Source organism: Gobio gobio (genome assembly GCF_949357685.1).
Source record: "Gobio gobio genome assembly, chromosome: 10".
Taxonomy (NCBI): domain Eukaryota; kingdom Metazoa; phylum Chordata; class Actinopteri; order Cypriniformes; family Gobionidae; genus Gobio; species Gobio gobio.
The window spans coordinates 17,106,615-17,128,153 of NC_137116.1; the positions used below are offsets into that span (position 1 = coordinate 17,106,615).

The window sequence follows — 21,539 nt, forward strand, 5'->3', positions numbered from 1 at the left end:
CAACATGTGGGACACGTGAACTGATGGCAAACATCGCGATGTGTTCTGAACGAGACTTCTTCAGCGCGATTTCATGACGCCGAGGGGTAAGCCCATAGAAATGTATACGTAGATACCCCATTAGCGACTGTTTCTATAGTGGCGCGTCAACGTGCCTGGAGCGGTCGAATGAGGCATCTACGTATACACATCTATGGGTTTAACTTGCAGCCGGCCTGTGGCGTCTTCTTCATTGTGACACCGGGGCGCATCTTTTCTTCACACAAATCAATCGTTTGACCTCGGAACAGTTGGAATACTTGAACTTTTTCAATAAAGTGTGCCCGTTGTCTGTAATATTCTGTGTTGTATCTCATATAACGCACATGGGCAGGTTTAGGGGCGGGGTTGGGCTACTGTTTGTGTCTGAATAGCATAAATAAAAATAAATAAATGTAAACAAAACTATGATGGCTGATTAAATTGAGAATCATACTCCAACATGTCATAATGGAAAAATGATAACCCAATAAATAATTTCATCATGATAACATTCACATGTGTTGATAGCAGCGATAATAATAATAATAATAATAAATTTTATTTATATTGCACTTTACATTTAAAACAATCTCAAAGTGCTACAGAGTCAAGAGTTAAAATTAAGTTTAAACAAATTAAAAGTAAAAATTAAACATGTCAGTTGTATGCTTTTCTAAAGAGATGTGTTTTTAAGTCTTTTTTAAAAACATCTGTAGTCTGTGGGGCCCTCAGGTGGTCAGGGAGGGTGTTCCACAGCCTGGGGGCAGCAGAAGCAAAAGCCCTATCACCCATACTGCAGAGCTTGGTTCTGGGGGTTTGGAGGGTGTGTGAGGTTCCAGACCGGGTGCGTGAGGAGGTCTGGGGGGTGAGGAGTTCCTGTAGGTAAAGGGGGGCATGTCCATGAATGCACTGGTGAGTGAGGAGTGAGACCTTGTACTCAATTCTGAGTGGGACTGGGAGCCAGTGTAGGGATTTCAGAATGGGGGTGATGTGGTCATGCTTGCGCACCCTCATCAGGATCCTGGCAGCGCTGTTCTGTATGTACTGGAGTCTCTGGATGCTCCTGCCAGAGATCCCGATGAGGAGTGCATTACAGTAGTCCAGCCTGGAGGAGACAAAGGCATGGATGAGCTTCTCTGCATCTGGTAGGGTGAGTGTTGGACGGAGTTTGGCGATGTTCTTGAGGTGGTAAAATGATGTCTTACTGAGGTGTTTGATGTGGGTGTCAAAGGTGAGTTGTTGGTCCATTTTAACACCCAAGTTGGTGACAGATGTGGAGAGGGAGATGGTTTCGCCGTAGAAATTGATATTGGTGATGGTGGAAGAGCGGAGCTGATGTGGTGTGCCAACCAGGATGGCCTCCGTTTTGGAACTGTTGAGCTGTAGAAAGTTGAGCTTCATCCAAGCCTCTATCTCCTCCAGGCAGTTAGTCAGTGTAGAAGTTGGCAGAGGAGCAGAAGAAGTGGGGGTTGTCTTGAGGTAGAGCTGTGTGTCATCCGCATAGCAGTGAAATGCTATGCCATGGCTGCTAATGATATTGCCAAGGGGGAGCATGTAGAGAGAAAAGAGGGTGGGGCCCAGCACAGAGCCCTGAGGAACACCGCAGATGACGTTGTGGGTGTGTGATTTGGCTTTGCCCAGGGCGACATGCTCAGTTCTGTCGGTCAGGTAGGAGGTGAACCAGTTGTGAGCGTTTTCTGAGAGTCCAATGGTGTATTGCAGACGGTGGAGAAGGATGTTGTGGTCTACTGTATCAAAAGCAGCTGTGAGGTCCAGGAGGATGAGTAGTGATGGGGAACCAGTATCTGCTGCCATCAGGAGGTCGTTGGTGACTCTGACCAAGGCTGTTTCTGTGCTATGACCAGGGCGGAAACCAGACTGAAATTTTTCATACAGTTTATTGTGTTTGAGGTGATCATGGAGTTGAGCGATAGCAACCAAAACGTTACAATTTCACATTTTTCTGGAGAGATCTGAAAAATCTTTGCAACAACAAGCAAGCGAGTGATTATGTACATTCACTGAGTGAATATTATGAAAATAAAATACATATTTCTCGCTAGAAATGTAATCAAAACTTATTTTTATGCAGAAACTAACTCAAAATACTGATTTTTTCCACTAAAATGAGAGAAATGTCCGCCATGTTTTTTGTTCTCGCTAGCTGTGTCCCAATTCAAGGGCTGCGTCCTTTGAAGTGCGCGGCCGACGCAGCCTTCAAAGGACGCTCCGAGACTCTTTTACAGTGGAACGTGTAGAGGATTGCGTCACCGCGGCGCGACGAAGGCTGTCCCAATTCGTAGGTCCTTCGAAGGCTCCTTCAAAATACGGCCTGCAAATGCGTCCTTCTTTTCCCATGAAATGAAGGATACTCGGATGGATGCTTCGCAGCCTTGCCTACCCCAGAATTCCTTGCGCGCCGCGACGTCAGATTTTTGAAGAGAAATTGCCAGATTACACTTTTAAATGCAATTATTGGGTTTCAATTTACACCAGTAATCTAATGTATCTACAGATAAAAATAAAATGTTGACTAATATGTTACCAACATATGATTTTATATAGTTTATATTCTTTATTATGCACATAAATGGGCCGAGGTAAACATCTTTAGTTGTTTTGTTTTTAGGCAGTTGAATATAACTTTAAAGTCCAGTATAAATGTTCATTTCAGTTCTCTTCAACGGCAGCTGTCAACAGTTGCTAAATATTACAAATAATGTAACGAAATACATTTACTCTGTATTTGAGTATAATTGTGAAGTACCTCAGATTTTTATTCAACTTCATCTCAGAGGCAAATATTGTGGTTTTATGAAAAACTGACTTTTAACACATGGATATTACATTTTGATATTAGTTATAGTTTAAAAAAGAATCTAAAAATAAAATACACTAGAAATATGTCTTATAGATCAGGGATAGGCACCGTTGGTCTTGGAGGACCACTGTCCTGCAGAATTCAGCTCATAGAACAGTTTTGCATGTTAAAATATTTTGTTGTTTGCTTTGAGGATGTGAGTTAATTTAATTTATTCTTCCCTCTTTCTGAAAACATCTTAGCGACATGGCAGCCGTCGAATAAGTCAGCACTGCAAACCTGTTGGTAGACAGTGGAAATATGCCCTGATCCCAGATGATGTCCCGAGGCTTCACCAGGGTCAATAAAGCCCAGCTCAATAAAAGACTACATTAAAACATTTTCTTCCATCTGTTTTATGTACTGTTAATTTTAAAATTTATTTAGTTTTTCTAATCTTAAACGTAACTTATGTAAATAGTTGTAAAAAGTACTGTAAATAAAAATGTATAGAACAATTTATTTTTTCATTTACAAATTAATTGACATGACAAAAATAAATGTACAGAATTATTTATTTTATTTACAAATTATAACTTGCATAACAAAAATAATGTGTAGAACGGTAATTATTCATTTACACATTTTAATTTACAAAACCAAAATTTTAGTTCTCAACAATCTCTCAAGAAGAGAAAACAATCAGTCCATTTTCTCCCTGCTCTCCTCTGTCTCTCGCTGAAACTTCCTGTCCTCCCTCAGTATCTCCATCAGCTCATCCTCTCATCTCCTCTGTCTGTCTCTCTCTTCCTGTCCTCCCTCAGTATCTCCATCAGCTCATCCTCTCATCTCCTCTGTCTGTCTCTCTCTTCCTGTCCTCCCTCAGTATCTCCATCAGCTCATCCTCTCATCTCCTCTGTCTGTCTCTCTCTTCCTGTCCTCCCTCAGTATCTCCATCAGCTCATCCTCTCATCTCCTCTGTCTGTCTCTCTCTTCCTGTCCTCCCTCAGTATCTCCATCAGCTCATCCTCTCATCTCCTCTGTCTGTCTCTCTCTTCCTGTCCTCCCTCAGTATCTCCATCAGCTCATCCTCTCATCTCCTCTGTCTGTCTCTCTCTTCCTGTCCTCCCTCAGTATCTCCATCAGCTCATCCTCTCATCTCCTCTGTCTGTCTCTCTCTTCCTGTCCTCCCTCAGTATCTCCATCAGCTCATCCTCTCATCTCCTCTGTCTGTCTCTCTCTTCCTGTCCTCCCTCAGTATCTCCATCAGCTCATCCTCTCATCTCCTCTGTCTGTCTCTCTCTTCCTGTCCTCCCTCAGTATCTCCATCAGCTCATCCTCTCATCTCCTCTGTCTGTCTCTCTCTTCCTGTCCTCCCTCAGTATCTCCATCAGCTCATCCTCTCATCTCCTCTGTCTGTCTCTCTCTTCCTGTCCTCCCTCAGTATCTCCATCAGCTCATCCTCTCATCTCCTCTGTCTGTCTCTCTCTTCCTGTCCTCCCTCAGTATCTCCATCAGCTCATCCTCTCATCTCCTCTGTCTGTCTCTCTCTTCCTGTCCTCCCTCAGTATCTCCATCAGCTCATCCTCTCATCTCCTCTGTCTGTCTCTCTCTTCCTGTCCTCCCTCAGTATCTCCATCAGCTCATCCTCTCATCTCCTCTGTCTGTCTCTCTCTTCCTGTCCTCCCTCAGTATCTCCATCAGCTCATCCTCTCATCTCCTCTGTCTGTCTCTCTCTTCCTGTCCTCCCTCAGTATCTCCATCAGCTCATCCTCTCATCTCCTCTGTCTGTCTCTCTCTTCCTGTCCTCCCTCAGTATCTCCATCAGCTCATCCTCTCATCTCCTCTGTCTGTCTCTCTCTTCCTGTCCTCCCTCAGTATCTCCATCAGCTCATCCTCTCATCTCCTCTGTCTGTCTCTCTCTTCCTGTCCTCCCTCAGTATCTCCATCAGCTCATCCTCTCTGTCTCGTTTCCTCTTGGCTGGAGTTGCTCCTCATCTTGGTCATCCACTGCTGAACTTGGCCCTGGTGTGTCCTCAGGGAAGGAGTGGGGTTGTCCCAACACCTCAATCATGAAGACAAACCATGGCCAAGTTCCCCACTCCCTCACCTGTCCCAGGACACTTTCAATCCTAAGGCAGAGAAAATAAACGAAATAAATGTCTGTCAACAACAAACACAACAGCACAATACATTTCAGTAAAGATGTGTCTATTAACTTGCATACTTTTTATTTATTTTTTAAGTTGTAATAAGTTTATTTTTTTTACCTTCAAGGCAGGGGGTGCAATCTTAAGAAAATTTAAAAATATGATGCATCAGTAGCCTACAAACATACAAAATACTCCAGAAATCATATTTATAGATACTCAAATTCTATATTCTCGATTTTTCCGGCCTGGTAAATAAATACTCATTTGCTGCCCTCATTTTAATAAAGCTGCTAAAAGTAACTTGATCCATAAAACAAAACGAAATATTACATCAGATCACCTAACGAATAAAGCTGTGCCGTAGTAACACAGAAATAAAGACCACCGGCTTTTAAAACGTTTCGTTGGTTATTTTAGTAAATTAAAACAAAATAGGCTACTTACATGTATAAGTGTTCCTCGGCCGCGGGATGGGTAGAGGAATACACTGCAAAGGATCCACTTGTTCTGGTTGGTTCTATCCTTCGCGGCCGGGGAGAAGGACGGTGGGTAGGGTTGCCAGGTCTCTGCAACAAAAGTAGTCCAAAACTCCCAATGCGAATTTCTCCATCGAGCGGCCGAATTCTCCACTGCAGTTGTACGTTTGGGGATGTTGGATTGGCGAAATCGTACTTATGGGGTAGAAACAAACCCGCGGAAATAATTTTTCACCCGCGGCAACAACTTAAAAGTAGCCTAATTCGGCTGAATAAACGGGGACTTGGCAACACGGACGGCAGGCTGCAGTTGAAGGACCCTTCGAATTGAGACAGCCTTCGTCGCGCTGCGGTGACGCAATCGGCCTTCAAATGCGGCCTTTGAAGGATGCAGCCCCCGAATTGGGACACAGCTACGGCCGGAATCTTGAAAGTCACGTGACTTGGACGCAAAACAAGAGGAAAAGAATAAGCAAAAAAAAAAATGTAACAGTCATACAATTCAAGGGCCATTATTGTAACCCCTCTACGTTTTGCACTTTGGACCAATGTAGTCAGGGTACGTTTTTATATGAGACTGGGTTGAAAATGACCAAAAGGAGACTTGATTTACTGTAAACAATCATCCTGGAGTGCAAACCAAGAGAACCCATCCACTAACCGTTACAGATAGAAAATATAAACACTTCAAAGTCTCTCAAAGTTTACTACACAGAATCAAATTAAAACAGTACCTTGTGCCCTTCATCAGCCAGGAGCTAAGCGGTAGAAAGAAACCTTTTAAACATTATAAACGGTGAGTGCCCAAAATTAACCTTTCTTCTCTGGTAGCGCTAATCAGAATGACGATTCATGTAGAAAGTGCGCCAACATACACACAACGCGCCGCTGCACTTCCTTAACCACACTTCAAAATAAAGGTATGAGAGGTAAGAAATAAACACTCTTGAAAAACAAGAAATACTTAATGTGGACATGTACTCCATCTCAAGCATCATTTGACAACCAAAACATGAAAATAAAAAGTTATTTTATAACATATGGCTAAAGTTTAATAGTAAAGTCCTTTCTAGTAAAAGTCTTCCTCAAATATTCAATGCAACACTGCCCTCTATGGGAGGAGGTAAAGGTGACAGCCCACTTAACTGATTGGGGGTTTAATGGTCATTTACAACCTGACTCGACTTCTTTTTTAATCAGGTTGTCTACGACTTCGGGTTCAGCGAGAGCAGATTGGAGATTATTGCAGATGGTATTCTGGGAAAGCGGGCATTCGACGCCGGCTATATGAAGCCGTGTTCGAGGCCGGACAGCAAATAATCCGTAAATTCGGCGTCCGGGTGGTGAGCTAATTCGATGGACAGACGAGAAATATTTACAGGAGTTGATAAGTAATTATTTGTTTTTTTATTCAGTGATTTGAAAACGGGGCATACATATCGTGCGTGAGCACCACCACAGAAACTGCAGATATGCAAGTATTTACAGCGTTGTCTGCTGCAGTTCCCTGTATTAAATTTGTTGCAGGACTGCCTGTCTTCGAAGCGGGGGGGATCCCTTCTAAAATCGTTGTTTGCTGTGTAGGTTGCAGGTCGTGGCATATAACTGGTAGATCTAATCTGGGTTGTCTCCGGGCAGGGGGGGCAGGGGTTAATCTGAGGACATGATGTCGTAGAATGTGCCACTGACCTGCAAACAGCGCACGAAATGTTCCTGCAGCCTAGGAACACTCTGCTATGGAGATCCGTGTCGACAGCACCCCAGTAAGCACACTGATTCCACTGGGCAAGCCGCACGGCACATTTTGCTAGCGAAGAGTTTGTGATAAGTGTAAAAATGTCCTCCCCCATAGGACAGCGCGAGCTCGGCTATGATTACCAGATAATCATTTAGCTTGCGGCGCCTGTGGGGAAAAACTGAACAAATGATATCTGTGAATCGGGAAAAAGCAATCGAAAATTCGGGAAAAGAAAGTAAGCGGGATGAATGTGGGTTGGGGTTTTTTAAAGTGACTGAAAAATCCCTGCAGTCTATCTGGCGGTTTGTGTCTGACACGGGGAACATGGAGAGGAGAGATGACAAGTCAATGTCCACACCTGCCAGGATCTGTGCCCGGATGTTTTGCGCCACTGGAGGCGGCTCAGGGGAAACGGCGTTAGAAGGGACAGGCATCGGTGTTGCTGTGAGGAGAGAAAACTAAGATTTAGTTTGCAGAAGGGGGTTGGAAGAGAGAGGAGCCGGGGCTGCTTCTGGAGCTTGGAGGGAAAAGTTGTTGGGAGCATGAGGAAAAGGAGGATACATGTGAGACATAGAAGCTTGTGCTGCGGGTAGGGCCGGCGTTGCGTTTACTCGAGCTGCAGGCCACTGAAAAGAAGAAGTGTTAGCGAGTGTTGGAAAGGACTGTTGGTGATTTTGAGCTTGGACTGCTAGCAAGCTCGCGCTAGCATCTGCGATGGGAGCTGGAGGCCACTGAAAATGAAAAGGGTTAATAACTGTTGGAGGAGCGAGCTGAGAGGCTGAAGGCAGGCCGGCAGGCCCAGCCACAAGCATCGCTACAGCGGGAGAAGCCACGGTGCGAGGTTGGTCCTCGAGTGCAAGCCGATGAGGCCTTGACGCGGTAGAGTCTGGGGCGCGTCCCAGGCTTGCTGAAGGCCTGTTGCTGCGGCTCGTCACTCGAATCGAGCCGGATCTTGTACGGAGAAGAGAAGGTGTCGAACGAGGTGAATCCTGAGCCCTGCAAGCTCTATTCTGCCTGCTGTGGGCTGAAGTGGGCTTAGGAGAGCGGTAGGCTGGCTGCAAGCTGACATAAAGGTTGTACAGTTCCGCTTTGTTCAATTTCCGCGAGAACTGCACGTCGGAGTTTGCCAGCGCTTGCCTCAGACCTACTACCGTCCACTTCCCGATAGCTGGGATCGTCGGGACGGTCGAGATGTAAGAGGAAGCCGGGGAGGAAGTTGGCCGTCTCGCCGGTGGAGGCGAGGGTTGGCCTCGGCGTCTTGGTGAGCGTGAGGCGGATCGAGCAGGCTGGCGGCCACGCTGAGAAGCCTGGGGCTCTGGTGCGATATCCAGCGGCGGAGGAGTGGGCCTAGGGCCGGCAGATTGCGGCAGAGGGTCCCGAGGAGAGCTGGTTTCATGGCCAGAGGAGGATGATTGGATTTGCGACATAGTCATTATCAGACCAACAATGCTAAGAAACTGTCAACGAAAGGAAGGTGAGTCAGCTGTATATAAACACTCCTCCTGTTGTTGATTGAATTGATTAGTTCAGTATGCTCCACTCGTGTTTAATTAGGTTTTAATTATCTGGACGTGCTCCACTTGGGTTTGATTAGGTTACATTATCTGGCGTGCTCCATTATTTAGATAGGTTTAATTATCTGGACGTGCTCCTCCCGAAATTAGTTACTAAAACTTCACGTGATGTAGCTAAGGCTCATCTGTCTGTCGCGCAGTCGAAAATGAAGCAGCAGTTTGACAAAAAAAAGTGTCAGAAGAAATTTGCAGGTTGGTGATTCTGTCCTTGTGCTTTTGCCAGTGCCTAGAGCCACTGCCCCTCTGCCCTTATCAGCTGAGGTGCCCCTCTCGCTACCCATCCCCGCTAAAAGTGTTCTGTTTTCCCTCCGCTAAAGATCCACCGATTCTGCGAATCCGCTCCTGTGTTCTCCCGCTTACTCCCCAGCGTCACTCAGAGTCTGTGCGCGGAAATCTGGAAAGCGGAGACGACAGTTCCAGAATGTCATCGCATTAACAGTATGCGTTACAATCCGCGGAATTAGTATTTTGGTAGTTTGTTTTTGTATTTCTGTCGGTATTATCTTTTAATAGTGCTAACAACTTGTACAAAATACACGTTCTTGGAAGAGAATTATATTTCTTGTCTAATCAAGTTTTTGTACCCGAAGTGACACCAACTTTGCTGTTGATGGCACACTTTGTAGAATATATATAGGCCTAATTTCATATAATAACCCATAAACTGTTACAGAATTTATAAATTACTTTTGATATAATTCTTATTCCTAAATTTTTCAACTAAATATCCAAATAAATCTAATTATTAAAATAAATTAACCATATAAACTAAATTACTGATCTAAAGCCCACACTGTCACTGTATGATAATTGAAATGAACTGATACATCACCGTTTTCTCCAGAATGGCTATACAGCTGAATAAAATTATGTTGCATTATTTAACACTGTAAAGCTGCTTTGAAACAATCTGCATTGTTAAAAGCGCTATATAAATAAGGTTGACTTGACTTGACTTATTACTATTTAGGCTATATCTTCCGTGTCTTAATGTAAAATACTAAAAATATTCTACTTAATTTTATTTTGACAATTTAGTAGGATAATTGAATAACTGATAACAGAAAAATCTGAATCCCAGTAAAAGATAATCATCTGAAAGGTAATTTTGTATGACTTATGTACAAGCATATCAATATTTACTTATTTAATTGCCCATATTTTAATTGAAGATATGTCATAATAAAAAATAAAAAACATAGGCCTAATATATTTTGTCATAATAGAAATCACTCAATTAACCTATAGGTTTTAATGAAAGTGAAGATGCCTTAAATGTACATCTAATTCATGAAAATATTAAATAATAGCCCCGTTAATTACAGTAAGTATTACGTTTAAAAACAATAACACCAGTAACAACATGCCACTTGGGGCCTCCTGTGCCAAATATGGCTGGGTCATCTTACCCCAAGAGTCTAATTGTATCTTTTTTCTTCAAAATGAAAGCTATAACATTTACTCCACAAAGCCAAAAACATTGTGTCCACAAATCCTTCATTAACAAATAGACACAAAAACTTTGATATTTAACATAATACAATGTCATATATCACTATTTTCGATAGACACAAAATTAGATCAAAACTGTTTTGACTGACTAGTAAGAGTAAGATGGATAATTTGTATGGACAAGCACCCAATCCTCGCCCCCAATGCCACCCCACCCCAGTGCCCCTTTTTTTGGTTTGGGCCACTGCCCCTCAAAATGTCTGTGCGCGGCCCTGTTGAGGTGGGTAGTGCATCCCCGGTGAAACAACATCCGTATAGGGTGAATCCAAAAAAACGTGAAATTATGAAAGATGAGGTAGAATATCTTTTAAAACATGGGTTAGCCGTACCAAGTCAAAGTCCATGGAGCTCCCCATGTTTGCTAGTACCCAAACCAGACTCCGCGTATCGCTTTTGTACGAACTATCGGAAAGTTAATAATCTTTCGGTACCTGATTCGTTCCCTCTACCTCGTACTGAAGATTGTATCGATCGGGTGGGAACGGCAAGAAATGTGACGAAAATAGATCTGTTAAAAGGTACTGGCAGGTGCCTTTCACGCCACGGGCTCCGGAAATTTCTGCCTTTGTGACGCCTGACAACTTTATTCAATATACTGTCCTTGCGTTCGGGATGCGAAATGCACCTGCAACGTTTCAAAGGCTTATGCAGAGGGTTTTATCTGACGTACCGAAATGTGAGGCATATATAGATGATGTTGTGCTGTATTCAGACAGTTGGACAGAGCATATGAACAATCTTGAATTATTGTTTACTCGATTGTCAGACGCTTCTCTGACTGTAAACCTTGCAAAATGTGAATCTGCGAAAGCAGAGGTGACATACTTGGGAAAGAAGGTGGGTCAAGGAAGTGTGAGACCAGTAGAAGCGAAGGTTTCTGCGATAATAGACTACCCATCTCCATCTAATAAACGTGAGTTGAGACATTTTCTTGGAATGTGCGGTTACTATAGACATTTCTGTAAAAACTTTTCCAGTGGTGTGACCCCACTTACTGATCTACTTAGTGAATAAAGAACATTTGTATGGTCTAGTGAGTGTGAACGTGCTTTCTTGTCCGCTAAAGATCTTCTGTGTTACGCATCTCCGGAATTTCACCATCCGTTTAAGCTGCACGTGGATGCGAGTTCAGTTGGAGCAGGAGCAATCTTATTACAAGAGGACAATATGGGTATTGATCATCCGGTGTGGTATTTTTCTAAAACGTTTTCGAAGTGCCAAAGTAATTATAGCACAATTGAGAAGGAAGCTCTTGCCTTAGTGCTGGCGCTCCAACACTTAGTAGGTAGTAGTGGTAGTAGTGGAGGTAGTAGTGTGCCTATTATTGTTTTCACCGACCATAACCCTCTGACGTTTCTTTCCCGTATGTGCAATGCCAACCAGCGTTTGATGCAATGGGCGTTAATTGTACAGGAATACAATCTGGATATTAGGCATCAAAAAGGCACTGAAAATGTTGTAGCGGATGCGCTGTCCAGGGTGTAGTGCTGAAAAATAAGAAAGTTAGAATACGTTTTTTTCTATTTGGGGGTGGGGTATGTTACGTCCAAGGATGTATTCACGTTTCTGTTAAAGATTGTTATTCGAGTGTTTCTCTCTCTCTCTCTCTCTCTCTCTCTCTCTCTCTCTGTCTTTCTCCCCTCCTGTGTTTTCTTGCCTGATAGGTAAATGGCTGCCACCTGTGTTCATTCACTGATCTGGGCGTGGTCTGCGCATTGTTTGGTGCGTGTCCTGAGGAGTCCAATATAAAGCTGCAGAGAGACATGCAGCGTTTGAGGCTGATCCGTTCTCCAAACCCAGACGATGAGCGCTCGTCGCACTCTTTGTTGTTTTGTTAAAATGGGTGTCACAGAGTGTTAACGAGTTGATTTCAGTTATAATCAGTTAAGAGATTTTTGGGTTGCCATATACCCTCATTCACTATTCCCTACAATAGTCCACTACAATTATATTTTAGTGAATCACTACTATGTGGAAATTGCAGTAAAGTACAAGCGACAATTTCTCACGTTGAGTACACGAGTGCGTGTCTCGTTTATTACGTGAAGCAGAAAACTCAGAATCAAAATGGTGCTGACAAGCGTCCCACATCAACGCGCGTTAAGCACATTTAAAGGGACCGCGGTCCCTGAACAGTCATGAACAAACACGCTAACAAAGTGCTGCATTTATACAGCAGTGTATAGAACAGTGTATAGAACTACGTTTAACCTCAAAGGTGAATTATGTAAGCCACATTCACTACATACGTCCCCCCAGAATTCACCATATCAGGAGAAGAACCAAACAGTCAACGGGGAGGTGGGCGTATCAAACGGCCACAACGGCTGCGCTGTATCGGGGGTCGGGGAGACCCCTCTGCAGCCGGTGTCTTGTCATGACACAAGTGTGGGGCATGGAGTGTGGGAGGCTTGGGAGGGAAAGGATCAAGGGGTGGGGGCAGAGCAGGAGGCCGTCCGCGTCGAGGGGGCTGGGCCAGATCAATGGGCCTCGCCACGTCCAAGTGAGCCGGTTTGAGACGGTCGATGGAGAGTCGCTCCGGTTTGCCGCCCCTGTCCACCACAAAATGTTTGCCCCCCGTCTCCAGAACACGGAATGGGCCCTCGTAGGGCGGGCGTAGCGGTCCCCTGTGGGCATCATGGCGAATGAAAACATTGTCAGCCGTCTGAAGTCCAGCGGGGATGTGTGACCGAGGGAGGCTGTGCCGGGAAGTAGGGACAGGTGCGAAAAGCTTTGCATTGTCCAGTAAAGTAGACCGCTGGAGAGTAGCAGACCAAGGAACCGTGGTGCTAGGAACAAAATCCCCTGGTACTCGCAGCGGCTGTCCATAAACAAGCTCTGCGGATGAGGACTGAAGGACCTCCTTTGGCGCAGTCCTGATGCCCAGCATCACCAACGGGAGCTTGTCGACCCAGTTGCTGTCTTTGAGGCTGGCACGCAGGGCAGCCTTCTTCGACCTATGAAAACGTTCACAGAGTCCGTTAGCCTGCGGGTGATATGCGGTCGTGCGGTGGAGTTTCACTCCGAGGCTCTGTGCGACAGCATCCCACAGCTCAGACGTAAACTGTGCGCCTCGGTCAGAGGATATGTCTGAAGGAGTGCCAAAACGGGCAACCCAGGTGCCAATAAATGCCCGTGTCATCTCGACAGACGCCACTGACGTCAGTGGCACAGCCTCAGGCCAGCGGGTGGTCCTGTCAACCATGGTTAACAGATATATGAAACCGTGAGATGACGGCAGAGAACCGACCAGGTCCACGTTTACATGGTCAAAACGTCTCTCTGGTACTGAGAACGACTCTAACGGGGCTTTAGTGTGGCGGTGTACTTTGGCCCATTGGCACTCAACACAAGTGTTAGCCCAGTCTCTAACGTCCTTCTTGAGGCCATGCCAAACAAACTTCGCTGCAACCAGTCTCTGTGAGGCTTTCGAACCTGGGTGGGAGAGACCATGGATGGCATCAAAAACTTGTCGTCTCTATCCCGAGGGTACGACCGGCCGTGGACTACCTGTGGAGACGTCACACAGGAGTGTGGTGCCGGCCTCACCAAAAACCACGTCCTCGATCTGCAGCCCTGTAGTCGAGGTCCTCAGGAGTTGCACTCCCGGGTCTGTGGTCTCGGTGCCATGCTGTTGTAATCCAAACCAAGGTGGACGGCCCCTGCCACAGCCCGTGATAGGCAGTCCGCCACGCGGTTGTTCTTACCAGCAATGTGCTGCAAGTCCGTGGTGAACTCTGAAATGTAGGACAGATGACGTTGCTGGCGAGCGGACCACGGCTCAGCTACCTTGGCCATGGCAAAAGTCAGCGGCTTGTGGTCCACAAAAGCAGTGAAATGCCGGCCTTCCAGCAGGGAACGAAAATGTCTGATAGCGAGGTAGAGACACAGAAGCTCCCAGTCGAAAGTGCTGTACTTCCGCTCACAGGGGCGCAGCTGACGGCTAAAGAAAGCCAGCGGTTGCCAGGCCCCGCTTACCCACTGCTCATAGACCGCACCAACAGCGTAATCCGAGGCATCAGAGGTGATGGCGATGGGGGCTGTAGGAGAAGGGTGCGCCAGCATGGTGGCGTTCGCTAGGGCTGCCGTAGTGGCAGCAAAAGCCCTGTCTCTGCTCTCAGTCCAGTCCACAGCGTGCTTGGGTTTACCTTTCAAGGCCTCGTGCAAGGGCCGCATGAGCTGAGCGGCTCTAGGGATGAAGCGGTGGTAAAAATTAACCATGCCGAGGAACTCCTGCAGGGATTTGACGGTGAGCGGGCGTGGGAACTGCGTGACCCCCTCCACCTTTGATGGGAGAGGGACTGCACCGTCCTTAGTGACTCTGTGTCCTAGGAAGTCAATGGTGGAGAGACCGAACTGGCACTTAGCGGGGTTGACAATGAAACCATGCTGGATAAGCCGCTCAAAAAGGGTTCGGAGGTGCGCCAGGTGCTGAGACTTGGATGTGCTTGCTACTAAGATGTCATCCAAGTACACGAAAAGGAATGGCAGGTCCCGCAACACAGAGTCCATGAGGCGTTGAAAAGATTGGGCGGCGTTTTTAAGGCCAAACGGCATGCGCAGGAACTCAAATAGCCCAAACGGTGTGATTACTGTGCCGTTTTGGGAATGTCCAGTGGTCGTACCGGCACCTGATGATATCCCCGGACGAGGTCAACTTTGGAAAAAATCACCTTGCCCGCCAGGTGTGCTGAAAAATCCTGTATGTTTGGGACTGGGTATCGGTCGGGTGCCGTTGCCTCATTAAGCCGCCGGTAGTCGCCACACGGCCGCCAGCCGCCGCCAGGTTTGGGGACGATGTGGAGGGGCGAAGCCCATGGACTGTCGGATCGGCGGACTATGCCCAGGCGTTCCATGTTTGCAAACTCAGCCTTTGCAACGGCGAGCTTGGTTGGGTCGAGGCGCTGAGCGCGGGCGTAGACGGGTGGACCAGTAGTGGTGAGATGATGCTCCACACCATGCTTCACGGCAGATGCAGAGAAAGTGGGCTGAGTGAGGGCTGGGAAACTGGCAAGTAGACGCATAAAGCATTCCGCATAAAGCCGGCCCCACTGAGCGTACATGTATAAGAGCAAAACGTGACAGCGTTAATCAAACGACGGTTTTTTACATCCACCAACAGTCCATGTGCACACAAAAAATCTGCACCGAGGAGGGGGACGGCAACCTTTGCAGTAACAAAGTCCCAGCCGAACTGCTGTCCTCCGAAACATAATTCGACGTACCTCGTTCCATATGTGCGGATGGGGCTACCATTGGCAGCTTCCATAGGAGGGCCGTGGCTGTCGGTCACCATGTCCAAACGGGATGCAGGCAGGACGCTCCTCTGTGCTCCCGTGTCGCACAGAAAACGCCGTCCAGAGATGCTGTCGCGGATGAAGAGCAGCCTGCCTACGCGGCCGACGCTCATGGCCACTACTGAGAACTGCATGGTGGGCGACATTTGGTTGCCTTGGTTCCAAACTTTGCATGGTAGAAACACAAGCCTGAAGGTTGTTGGGGGCCAGAAAACTGCTGCCGACGAGAAGTGGCTGCTGCGATGAGTGTGGAGTCGTCCTGTGTCACCGAAGCGATGTGTGTGGGAAAAAACGCGGGCGTACAATGTCCCTGACTCGCCAGGAAAAATTTATCAGCCTCTTCAGCCAGTCTCCGACAATCAGTGATTGTGGTGTTAGCTAGTGCAGCTCTCACTTGGGAAGGCAGCTGACGCAGGAAAAGCTGAGTGAAAAGAAAATCAGGTCTGTGTTCACCTAAAAGATCCAGCATACGGTCCATGAGCTCGGATGGTTTGCTGTCACCCAGTCCTTGAAGGGAGAAAAGCCTGCTGGCTCTCTCAGCGTCCGACAGTTCAAACGTTTTCAACAGGTGGGTTTTGAGTGCTGTATACTTCTCAGTTGCCGGATGATTTGTAAGAAGGCTCACTACTCTGGATGCCGTTGAATTTCCGAGAGCCGACACAACGTAGTAGTATTTCGTTGTATCCGCGGTGATCTCGCACAACGCAAACTGCGCTTCAGTCTGGGCGAACCACGCCGATGCCGACGATTCCCAGAATTCGGGGAGTTTAAGAGTGACGGCGTTCGCGGTCATGGTCGTTTCGTGTCTCTGAATACGTCCAGCAGACTAATGTCGGGGTCACCAGTGTGGAAATTGCAGTAAACAACAAGCGACAATTTCTCACGTTGAGTACACGAGCGCGTGTCTCGTTTATTCAGTGAAAACAGAAAACTCAGAATCAAAATGGTGCTGACAAGCGTCCCACATCAACGCGCGTTAAGCACATTTAAAGGGACCGCGGTCCCTGAACAGTCATGAACAAACACGCTAACAAAGTGCTGCATTTATACAGCAGTGTATAGAACAGTGTATAGAACTAAGTTTAACCTCAAAGGTGAATTATGTAAGCCACATTCACTACATATTATTAGTAGTTTGTCAAGAGTTCGGTGCGGCTGAGCACATGGTTAGCGTAGATGCTTTGCGATTTAGCGCACAAGCAGGCCGTAATAAATTTGTGCTGTCCTGCTGCATAGGAATGCTATTTTGTCCTTTTTTAAAACTGAGCCAGACAATGTTTACTACTTTGTTAATAAAAATTAAAAAACACTAATTACAACTATTTCATCCACATCCAGTCTATAAACGAATTGCTGGAGGTCTGTCATTTTGTAAATAGGTAGAGGATAGGTAGAGAAATGGACGGATGGATAAATAGATAGACAGAGAGATGGACAGATAGATAGATATGTGCTTTTATTGTTTTTGATTCTTAGTAAATTAATAAACAAACACAGGAAGCCATAACATCAGCATTCTTTCCGAACTGTACTACTCTTCTTTCCAGGCAAACTACAATGGCGCAGAGACAGTTTCTTTCTGATTGTAATAGGGCATTTCGAGAGTGCACCCAATTACAAGGTAAGTGATCTTGCTTTGTGGCACTGTGGACACCCAGTATTTCCCCTAACGTTTCCTGACCTTAAGATGTTTGGTGTTTATAGATGACTAGTTAACATTGATTTCCCTGTTTTCTTGTTAAATTTTGTCTAGAATGGAAACAATGTCGCGGAGTCTTGAATGGGCAAGAGGGAGACTTGTAGAATCCCAATTAGCCAACGAACTGTTAAATTTAATTGGCGATTTTGTGGCAGACGTTCGGCAGCAGCAACAACCTGGTGGTATGTTTTTTAATATGAGATATGCAGAAGTGGATAGGCTGGACTATTATCGAAAATCTGATGGATGCAGAAATAAATGTTTCGTATTAGAGGTTTTAATGTTCACTGTAAAGAAAGGAAAAATATAAATAATGCAGTTCTAACATAAAATAATCTTACTTGGATAAAGTGAACTGTCAAAGTAAAGTGAATGTCAAACCACTAACTATTGTTGTATCTAATTGTTTTCTATTGCAGCCTCCCTTGGTTATCAAGCTCCACACGTTAGGGGACATAATGGGCGTCCACAGTGTCACATCACCACTGAACAGTTGCGGTTTTTATTGTCTCTTCAGTTCACAATTCCTCAGATAGCAGACATACTGGGCACTTCAAGTCGCACTGTGAAACGACGTCTTAGGTAAATATAGATCTTCCTTTTGTACACAAGTGCACTGTCATCATTTAGTTTAATTGCACAATGATAATTGTCAGCCTGACTTCTCTCCTTACAAACTGAAACATGAAATTCTGTTTTTAAAATATAAAATAAATCAATGTTACACTTAGAATAATTTTAAAAAATGTTTCTTGGCCTTCACAGATCATTCAATCTATCTCTGCGTGGCCGCTTCACAAACATCTCTGATGAGGAGTTGGATGAAAGAGTTCATCAGGTGGTCTGCAGCAATGACTTACTGGGTCCAGAGGCTGTACGAGCAAGACTTTTTGGAGAAGGCTTACTGGTGCAACGAAGGCGCGTGCGTCAAAGTATGCTCCGGACCAACCCCGAAGGGGCTGCACGCAGAGCCATGTCTTCCAGGCTACGTAGGCGGACATACCGAGTTGCAGGGCCAATTCCTTATGGCATCTGGATGGCAACCACAAGCTCATTAGGTGAGTTATGAGTTTATTTCATTATTCATTTTACTTGGAAGCTAAAACCAAGCATGATGGGCACATTTAGTTAAAGGGGTGGTAAACCACGATTTCACTATTCTAACTTTAGCTAGCGTGTAATGTTGCTGCTTGAGCATAAACAACATCTGCAAAGTTACAACGTTCAAAGTTTAAAGCAAAGGGAGATATTTGCTTTTAAAGAAATCAGTTTCTAAGAACTACAGCAAACGGCCAGTAGGCGACTACACACATTTCTCCAGGGCTTGCTGACATCAGCAGGCCCAATATTTACATAAACCCCTCCTCCTCGAATATTAAATAAGGGGGGGGGGGGGTGTTGTTGCCGCGATGCCGAGGAAACGCTGTTATATTCATCCGGATTGCAGGTCTGGGGTAGGACTTGCTCTGTTCAGCCTTCATAGGGACGGGGGTGCGTTGCAGAGCGTTTAACATACAGCATGTTGCACGTGTGTTTGAGTCAGCGGGGAATCAGGCGCGCGCAGGGGAAACAGAGGAAAACATCCACCGTCTTCGCGATTTCAATGCCAGATTTGCACAACGTCAGCTGCGTGAAAAAAACACTGCCGGTGCGTGGATGCACGACGCGCGCGCTGCACATTTCACGGAGGACAACACAAACTTCCACAAACTTCGCGAGTTCAATACAGGATATGCACAACGGCTTGTCCTGAAAGCTGGATTTACAAACAGAAGCTGTTCACGGGCCACAACCTGTAAGTCTGATTTATATTTCATCGATGTGTTTTCCTGTAATAGGTTGTAGCAAGGAAGTAAACAGATGACAACGCTGTTCTGCAAACCAGTCTGTTAAATGCTCATTCATACTTAACGTTATCCGACGAACACCTAACATTACAAACACTAACGTTAAAATCTCAACAGCGAACCTGACATTAGTGTAAATGATTCTTTGATTAGAGCTTTTATTGTTTATCTTCAGGCATGCTAAACATGGTTCTGTGTGTGATTTGGCTAACTTACTAGTTAAAGCCAGTGCTTAGTGTTCGTTTTGGGTTAGTTCTTGCGACAGATATTTGGCTATAATCGTTCTAAAAATACAAAAGTTAAAGTGCCATTCAGTAGCGATCACTATAGATCCGTAGTCTTTACTCTTGAGGACTGAAGAGGTTCTGCTCGATCATCTTCACTCAAATGTTCTGGGTCTGATTCGGGCTCATATGGTTTTATTGACGCCGACCAAAGCACAGCCTCCGGTAAGGGGCGTGACGTTTCCGACATACGTACACTAGGCGTTTAGCGAATCACAACACACTGGGCCAGCTAACCAATCAGAGCCCACTGCGTATTTTTGAGGGACTGGCTTCATACAACCCGGAAAGCATCAGACCGGGTAGAAAGGTAAACCCAAGGAGGGACAGGGCAGTGTAGAATAAAGGTCAAATATATGAAAAATAAGGCAATTTTTTTTACAACGAAGCATGAACACATGTTACAGTGCACCCCACAAACACAGTCAAGCCTTCAAAAGAATGTGGTTTACCACCCCTTTAGTTAATACTTGGAAATTATTCATTTCGATTTCAGTCAGATGTAGTTTTGTTTTCAGCCCATTATGTCTTTTTATGGTTGTTGAAAGCCAGCTTGTTGATTGTTCAAAAACATGTTACTTCTGAATTTTATTTTTGAATAATTTCTCTTGTATATATGCATTCCATACATTCTTATGTCAGAGTATTAATATTTCATTTTCAGGTGGAGAATTGTTATTCACGGGGCTATTGATGGCTTTAGCAGACTGGTCACATTTTTGGAAGCTTCAAACAACAACAGAAGCAGCACTGTGATGCAGAAGTTTGTTGAGGCTGTCGACCAGTATGGTGTGCCATCAAGAGTCCGCTGTGACCAAGGTGGAGAGAACAATGCTGTTTGCCTTTTCATGGAGGTTTTTCGAGGTTCTGCCAGGGGGAGTGCTTTGAGGGGAAGGAGCACCCATAACCAACGGGTTGAGAGACTGTGGGGAGATGTTTGGAGAGGTGTTGTTAATGTGTACCATTCGCTGTTCACCCTTTTAGAAGATGATGGAACAGTACATTGCAACAACGAGAGGCATCTTTGGGCACTCCATTACATCTACCTTCCTCGAATAAACCGGGACTTGCATCTTTTTATTAACCAGTGGAACCATCACCGCCTGAGAACTGCAAGGTACATGTCGCCATATCAGATGTTTGTGCGTGGCTGTCTTCGCCTACAGGCTCAAACTCTGACTGGGATCCAGGGAGTGTTTGGTGCTGATGAGCAGCCAGCTCAACTGGACACAGAAATGCCTCACACATCACAGGTACCAGCTTTTAACTGGCCAGACAGCGTTGAAGTCCCCTTGACTGAATATGCCCTGAACAACGACCACTTGGCTGAACTTCAGCAGCTTGTTGACCCCTTGGGAGGACCAAGAGAAAACCTTGGAGTGGACCTCTTGAGAGAGGTTATTAGGTTCCTCGACTCCCTGTGATATGCTTTTATTGTTGTTTGAACATTGTATGAATGTACAGTACCTCTCTCTCCTTCCCCATTTCTATCACTCATTCATCTTACTCAGGTTTGGTTTTGCTTGATGTCTAACATGTTCAGGTTTCCTGGTTTATTTGATTTCCTTGAAATGTTCATAATTTGTCTCCTATAGAATCCTAGTTATTATCCAATCAGTTTAATCATCTTGTGGTTACAGCTTAGATTTTTTGGTTTCATCTCACATGCAGTTTACTTAATATCTGCAACATTTATAAGACAGTGACTTCAAAACTATAGACTTCAAAAATTATTTCGGCGTATTTATTGTGTGTAACTCATTGAATATAAAACAGTGACTAAACTAAACAGTGAAACTTAAAGGAATGGGCAGTTCAGGCCAGATTTTTTTGGGACTTTCACCGTATCCCCCAGAGTTAGATAAGTCCATACATACCATTCTCATCTCCGTGCCATAACTCTGTCTGACGCACCCACCGCTAGCCTAGCTTAGCACAAAGACTGGAGGTAAACGGCTCCAGCTAGCCTACTGCTCAATAAGTGACTAAATAACGCCAACATTTACTATTTACATGTTGTGATGTGTATAGTCACATCGTGTACTAAGACCGACGGAAAATGAGAAGTTGTGATTTTCTAGGCCAATATGGCAGGAACTATTATATGAAAATCGTAACTTTTAATTTTCCGTCGGTCT

General features: G+C 45.3%; 2 protein-coding genes across 2 annotated transcripts in view; one reads left to right on the top strand and one right to left on the bottom strand.

Annotated features, from left to right (window-relative positions):
• mfsd14bb (major facilitator superfamily domain containing 14Bb) overlaps nucleotides 1-21,539 on the bottom strand; it is a 669,309-nt gene that overhangs the window by 466,020 nt on the left and 181,750 nt on the right. The window lies entirely within an intron of this gene.
• On the top strand, nucleotides 17,174-21,252 carry LOC307132772 (uncharacterized protein). Its single transcript, XM_079827320.1, has 5 exons — nucleotides 17,174-17,192; nucleotides 17,325-17,452; nucleotides 17,690-17,852; nucleotides 18,036-18,328; nucleotides 20,066-21,252. The coding sequence occupies exons 2-5, from the start codon at nucleotides 17,326-17,328 to the stop codon at nucleotides 20,155-20,157; spliced, it is 675 nt and encodes a 224-aa protein (XP_079683446.1). The 5' UTR covers nucleotides 17,174-17,192; nucleotide 17,325; the 3' UTR covers nucleotides 20,158-21,252.